The sequence below is a fragment of the Micromys minutus genome (genome assembly GCF_963924665.1).
Source record: "Micromys minutus genome assembly, chromosome: 7".
In the NCBI taxonomy this organism is placed as follows: domain Eukaryota; kingdom Metazoa; phylum Chordata; class Mammalia; order Rodentia; family Muridae; genus Micromys; species Micromys minutus.
In genome coordinates this window covers 5,895,350-5,901,758 of record NC_137976.1, presented here as the reverse complement: position 1 = coordinate 5,901,758, position 6,409 = coordinate 5,895,350, and the positions used below count along the sequence as shown (strand labels likewise).

Below are 6,409 nucleotides of genomic sequence, written 5' to 3'. Positions count from 1 at the left end.
TGTACACTGAGCGCCCAAGGTGGCAGGGGACGGTAATGCCTCTATCTCCGGGACCCCCATCTTCCCACGATCTCGGCTCCCCTCTAGCCAGGGCAGTACACTGCTGCGTTGGTTCTAAAGTGCGTCACGGACGGGCACCGGCGCGCTGCTCTACCGGCCTGGGTGAGGTTGGCTCCCGGCCAGCGTAGGCTGGGCCAGCAGCTCTTGGCCATCACCCCGCCTAGAGACCCGGGCGTGGAAAGCACTCAAGTTGCGCAGCATTGGGCTCGCTGCTGGAGACACTCTCCGCTGGGGGCTCGGCGCCCCCAATCGGCCTCGGCAATGCTCCGGGGCTCGAGGTGACACCCCCTAGACTCCTTAGGCTCCTGGAGTCAGGGAGATTTCTTCAGAAGAAACTACGCCGCCGCCTCCCTGGGATCCTCGTCCGGCCCCAGGTCTCCGCCCCCTCCGTTTGGCTGGGGATCCCGGACTCGGCGGCGACCGCTTAAGAAGCTCCAGCAACCTGGATCGGGAGGCGGCAGGGGATTGGGAGCCCGTGGCTACGGACTCTCCCCGCCATGTGACACGGTCCTCCAGCCTGCGATCCCAGCGCCAGCGCTCGCGCCCAGCAGCGCCGCGCATCATGCTCCAGCCGGGACACCCACGCCCGCCGCCCGCACCCCAGTCGGCTCAGAATCCCGGCCTCCGCAGGCAGGTAGAGCCTCCGGGGCAGCTCCTGCGCCTCTTCTACTGCACGGTCCTGGTTTGCTCCAAAGAGACTTCTGCGCTCACCGATTTCTCTGGTAAGAGCTCCCCTGCTTGCCTTGAGATCGAGTTCCTCTAGCTGTTGCCCAGGTGAGTGGTCTCTGCATGGGGCACGACCAAAGTTCAAGTGTTCTCCCTAACCAGTTGTCTTGCCTGGTGGGAGATGTTGCAGCTAGGTGGTGGTAGCAGGAAAGCCCCTTTTTAAGGCCGGACCTATTTCGAGTTTCCCGAGGCTCTCTTGACTTTTAGTTTCTTGGGCATCAGCGACTCAAGCCCTGATCTTTGTATGTTCACACGAGGACCCCTAAGCTGAGTCCCGTACCACACCCAACTCTGGAAGATTACCAAGTTCTGAACGAAGAGTTGCACTTGGCTGGCCACCCACAGGGTGAGTCCCAACCAGGCTCCCGGGTACCCATGTAAGGAGACTTGTCCAGGGCACACTGGACCTAAAGTTCAAGCCAGGCTCGAGGGAGGGAGCTTGGGAAAACTTGGGGCAGATAGAAGCTGATAGAACCCAGACTACACTCAGAGGCATGACCCTTCAGCAAATAGGTGGCACCCCCCACACACACACCTGCTTCCTGCCAACTCAAAGATCAATGCTTTCTTTGGTGAACTCCTACCTGACCTCCCTGGCAAATATCTTAGCAAGGTGTGAGGTAAGGCTGCAGGTGACAGTTGTGGGGATGGTTTTTAGAACCCATGCTCAAAGTGACAAATGTCTTTACATCTGTAACCACCCTGTATTGGCATTCTTCTCCATCAAACCCATGAAGCATCTCTACCTACATCCTTTCTCTCGGACCTTGTGCTGAGTTCAGGCTGGGCACAGACTCCAGCGAGCCCCTTGCTCCAGTGATTCTTTTTTCTTTTCCAGCGTAAGTGTGGTAAATAGAGTCACCCGCCTGTTCTGCCCTGTGCTGCTTGTGTGACAGACTGCTGGGCAAAGAAACTGGATGCTCAGACTTGAGCTGGGTTTCTGCTTTGCTTACAGAGAATGTCATTCATTGTTAGCCGAGAGCCCTTAGGTCAGAGGTTCTTTGCTTAGAATATTTAATATCAAGGCACTGTTCTTGCCTGGCCAAGGAAGCCAAGATATGCCTTTTTGGCAAGCAAACCTCGGTCCTTTAAAAACAAGCCACAGAGAATCAAACTCTGGTAAATGTGCTGGGGAAACTCGTCGGGTTCTTTCTTTCTTTCTTTCTTCCTTTCTTTCTTTCTTTCTTTCTTTCTTTCTTTTTTTCTTTCTTTCTTTCTTTCTTTCTTCCTTCCTTCCTTCCTTCCCTCCCTCCCTCCCTCCCTCGCTCCCCCCCCCTCTCTCTCTTTCTTTCTTTCTTTCTTTCTTTCTAGCACTGTTGACTTTTTTCTTTTTCTGCAATAGAACTTTCTCGGCTCCCACAAACTTTCTGTGTTTGCTGATTTAAGCTACAGCGAGCAGCTTTGAGTCCAGACACTCTCTTGCCCTGATTATTGTAAGGGAAGAGTTAAAAGTTGACACCCCCACACCACCACCAGGTCCCATGACATCATTCCAACTGAACAAATATTGCTTTAGACAAATTGCGACGAAACTCCCCCACCCACAGATTATAGACTCTTTGAGTTTGTTTGGGGGGGCAGGGGGGAGAGCAGGTGCACTTCCAACAGTGTGTAGTTAGTTGACCATATGAGTCTGGAAATGAACTGTGCTTAGCAACTTGACATAGAGCAGATCTGGCCTACAAACCGGGACGTAGCATCCTGCGAGACGCAGGTGCTTTGGTTCTTATGGAGTGAGACAGATGGACAGCTTTTCCTGCTGGTTTCTAAGTCTCAGGGCCAACAGCAAGTGCTGGCATTACCAGACCGGTTCAGCTTTTTACTGTCTAGGGACCGAAAGAAACACATGGTCCTGTCTTCCCAAACTATAGGCCCACTCAGGTTTAGACCCAAGTTCTATATAATGTGGGACAGGGAAAACCTCTGAAGTCTCAAAAAGCAAAGCTGGCCCGTTTAACTAGATCGTAGCTGCGGGATCGAGCCCTGCGATAGTGTGGTGGCATACAGGGAAACCCCGCACGCTCCCGGACAGTTTGAGTGCCCATTTGAGAGCATTGGCCTCTTCCTGCGACTGTTTTTCCTGTGGCCTCGAGGGTCTGCCTGATTTCCTTGGGACAGGCAGGCCTGTTCCCTTTCGTGAGTTTGGCAAGTGTGTAGCCGGGGAACAGACAGGCTGTCCCCTGCAGAGCCTTACCACAGTAGCCCGGGGCTAGGAGTGAGGTTGACAATGCTTGTTTTCTAAATAAGAGAACCATCTTATTTAGTACGGAAAGTACTAAAATACTTTTTTTTAGTAAAAAGTACGGAAGAGAGGGCGGTCAGGACCCTCTGGACAGAGGAAGTGTTCATGTGAGAGGAAGTCCCAGGATGTAGTGGGCCCCACCAGAGGGCCCCTGGAGTCATCAGTGCAAAGACTCACAGTTCATCCCTGCAGTCCGAGAACATTACTCAATGTCTCCTCCCCTTTGCGGTTTTCCCAGGCCAATGCCTTGGGCTGTCAGCTGCTGTCATTCTTCCTGGGTCATTGATTCCCCACCTCCACCCCTGGAGAGTCTACCATCAGATTGTCTCATAACACAGAGGCTGCCAGGTGGCCCGTCCTTCCCCTCTGTGCTTGTGACTTGAGCTAACCACCCCCAAGACTGCCGAGGCCCAGGCTCTCTGATACCCTCTTCTCACTGAAGATTGTAGATTTCTGGCTGTGGTGGCCACTGAAAAGCTACTGTCCCCAAATTAAAGAGGTATCCCACGGTAGGCAAGATGGCTCAGTGGGAGCTTGCCACCAAGTTTGATGACCCGAGTTTGATATCTGGACCACATAGTTGAAGGAGAGTTGTCCTCTGATCTCCACACACATGCTGTGGAATGTGTGTACGCACACAAGCACACAAAATAACTAAATATACATACATAAACATATATATCCTCTCTATATCAAAGTGTATTATCTTTATAAATATAAAACATATATATATCCTCTCTATATCAAAGTGTATTATCTTTATAAATATAAAACATATTATATATATATATACATATATATATATATATATATATATCTTTCTAACATTCTCTTACTTTAGAGAACAAAGCAGGGGCCTGGGGTATAGGGGTATAGGGTGGTGGGGTGCCTTTTGGAGTCTCAACCATGAAAAAACAAGGCATTTGCCTATAGACAACACCATCTAGTTCATGGGGATTTCATGTGTCTGCTCAAAGTGCCCTTCTGCACTTACTGAGTTTTTTATTTTCTTTAAGTTTTACTGATCACTGTTTGTTTGTATACACTAGTGTGTGTGGGGAGGGGGTGTGCGTGAGCACGTCCGCGCACATTGGCCAAAGTGAACCTGAGGAGGTCAGAGGGGGGTAACCTTCAGAGGGGTAGCTTTTCTCCTCCCACTACAAGTTCTGGGGACCAATTTCAGGTCACAGTGAACACTTGAACCTTGAAGGCAATTCATGGGGCAATTAGAGGAAGTATAACTCTTGGTCACAGTGAGACAAGTCTGCTCTTTTTTTTTTTTTAAAGACTTATTTATTTATTATATACAAGTACACTGCAGCTGTCTTCAGACACACCAGAAGAGGGCATCAGATCTCATTCCAGATGGTTGTGAGCCACCATGTGGTTGCTGGGATTTGAACTCAGGACCTTTGGAAGAGCAGTCAGTGCTCTTAACCACGGAGCTGTCTCTCCAACCCAAGTCTGTTCTTTAAGATGATTACTAATCAGGAGAAATATGGTCCGCCTGTCTGGGCCACTTGTTGAGATGTTTTGTTTGACCTGTCTCTGTTGTTTCTCCTCTGAGGACAGGCAGGTTTCTTTCCATCTTGACTTCTTTGCTTTCTCTCCCATTTTCTTTCCTTCTTTCTTCTTAAAGAAGTTCAGAGGCTTGGGCTGGGGTCCAAGTGAGAAGGGGAGAAAGAGAAGCCAGGGTCTCATTCACCTTTCCCCTGAACTCTCAGGGTTTGGTCAATATGGTCTTGGTACAAATGCTCATGGTTCGTTTCCCCTGAGCTTTGGGAAGATGCAGAGAGGTAAAAGCAGGAGGGATGAGGATGGGAAGGAAAAGACTTCGAAAAAGGCTACACTGGTCCCCATGCTAGCATTCTGCCCTTTCCTACTGGCGGTAAGGTCATCTGCTCAGGTGACCTTGACAAACTGCTGCAGAATGGGATTCATGAGCACAGACATGCGCAGTCACAGTTTGGGAAGTTGGGGGTCTGGGATAAGACTCATGGGGTTAAGACACTTGTTACCAAGCTCGATGACCTGAGTTCAGCAACCTGGACTGACATGGGGAAGAGACAACAGACTCTACCAGCTAGTCCTCTGAGCGCCACATTCTCAGATGCACTGGCATGCATGCTTTTCCCACACAAAATGAATCAATAAATGTACAAAAAATATTAGGGGCTGAAGAGATCACTCAGCAGCTCTGGCTGCTGAAGCCAGGCATGGTACCACTCCCAGCACTTGGGAGGCAGAGGCAGGTGGATTTAAGTGAGTCTAAGTGATAAACAGATGAGTTTAAGGCCTACAGAGTGAGTTCCAGGACAGCCAGAACTACATAGAGAAACACTGTCTCAAAAAGTAAAAACAAAACCAAACAGTCAAAAATGAACTCTGCTCTTTCAGAGGGCCTGGGTCCAGTTTCCAGCACTTCCTGTTGTAACTCCAGTTTCAGGGCACCCAACACGCTCTGCGAGCCCCTTCAAAAGTCAGACATGCATGTGGTTCAGAAACATACACATGCACATAGCATTTTTTCAAAGTCCCCTTTAAAGCTCTTAAAAAACAAATAAAAAATAAGATAAACAGAGAAGCAGATTGAGAAATGAGCCTCTAACTTCAATATTTGGCCTCTGTCCTTGGTTTAGAGGCAGCTGGCTTCTCACCCATGGGTTCATCCTTCTGTGTGTCTCATTCCATGTGTTCATTTCCTATTTTGAGCCACCAGTCAGAAGGATCGGGCTCACATAATGCCCTGGTCTTAACCTAATCACCAATTTAAAAACTATACCTCCAAGTTTACTCCCATTCTAATGAGAATCCAGGTAACACGAAAAACAGCCTGTAACATGGTGTCTTAGGGTTGTATTGCTGTCAACAGATACCATGACCAATGCAAGTTTTATAAGGACAGCATTTCATTGGGGCTGGCTTACAGGTTCAGAGGTTCAGTCCAGTATCATCAAGGTGGGAGCATGGCAGCATCCAGGCAGACATGGTGCAGGAGGAGCTGAGAGTTCTACATCTTCATTCAAAGGAAGCCAGGAACAGACTGAGCATCCTCAGGCAGCTAGGAGGAGTGTCTCCAAGCCCACCTCCACAGTGACACACTTTTTCCAACACCTAATTGTTCCACTCTCTGGGCCAAGCATATGCAAACCATCACATTCCACTCCCTGACCCCCATCGGCTTGTTCAAACCTGTGAGTCTATGGGGGCCATACCTAATCATAGCATAATGCAAAATACATTTAGTACAACTTCCAAAGTCCCCATAGTCTGTAGCAGTATCAACAATGTTAAAAGTTCGAAGTCTCTTCTGAGATCCATCCAATCACTTAACTGTAATCCCCGAATTAAGACAGGCAACCAGCTGGGCAAACTCCAAAC

At 49.3% G+C, this 6,409-nt stretch overlaps 1 protein-coding gene across 3 annotated transcripts in view; it reads left to right on the top strand.

The window, feature by feature from the left end:
• Positions 1 to 245: 245 nt before the first annotated feature.
• The window catches only part of EVA1C (eva-1 homolog C), a 75,252-nt gene continuing 69,088 nt past the window's right edge, over positions 246 to 6,409 (top strand). For 2 of the 3 annotated variants that reach the window (XM_080918870.1, XM_080918869.1), the window contains exon 1: positions 246 to 782. In XM_080918870.1, coding sequence (XP_080774996.1) covers positions 623 to 782 — 160 coding nt within the window. In that variant the 5' untranslated portion in view covers positions 246 to 622. Of the gene's footprint in view, positions 835 to 6,409 lie in introns of all 3 variants that reach the window. The other variant, XM_080918871.1, reaches the window with a different exon arrangement.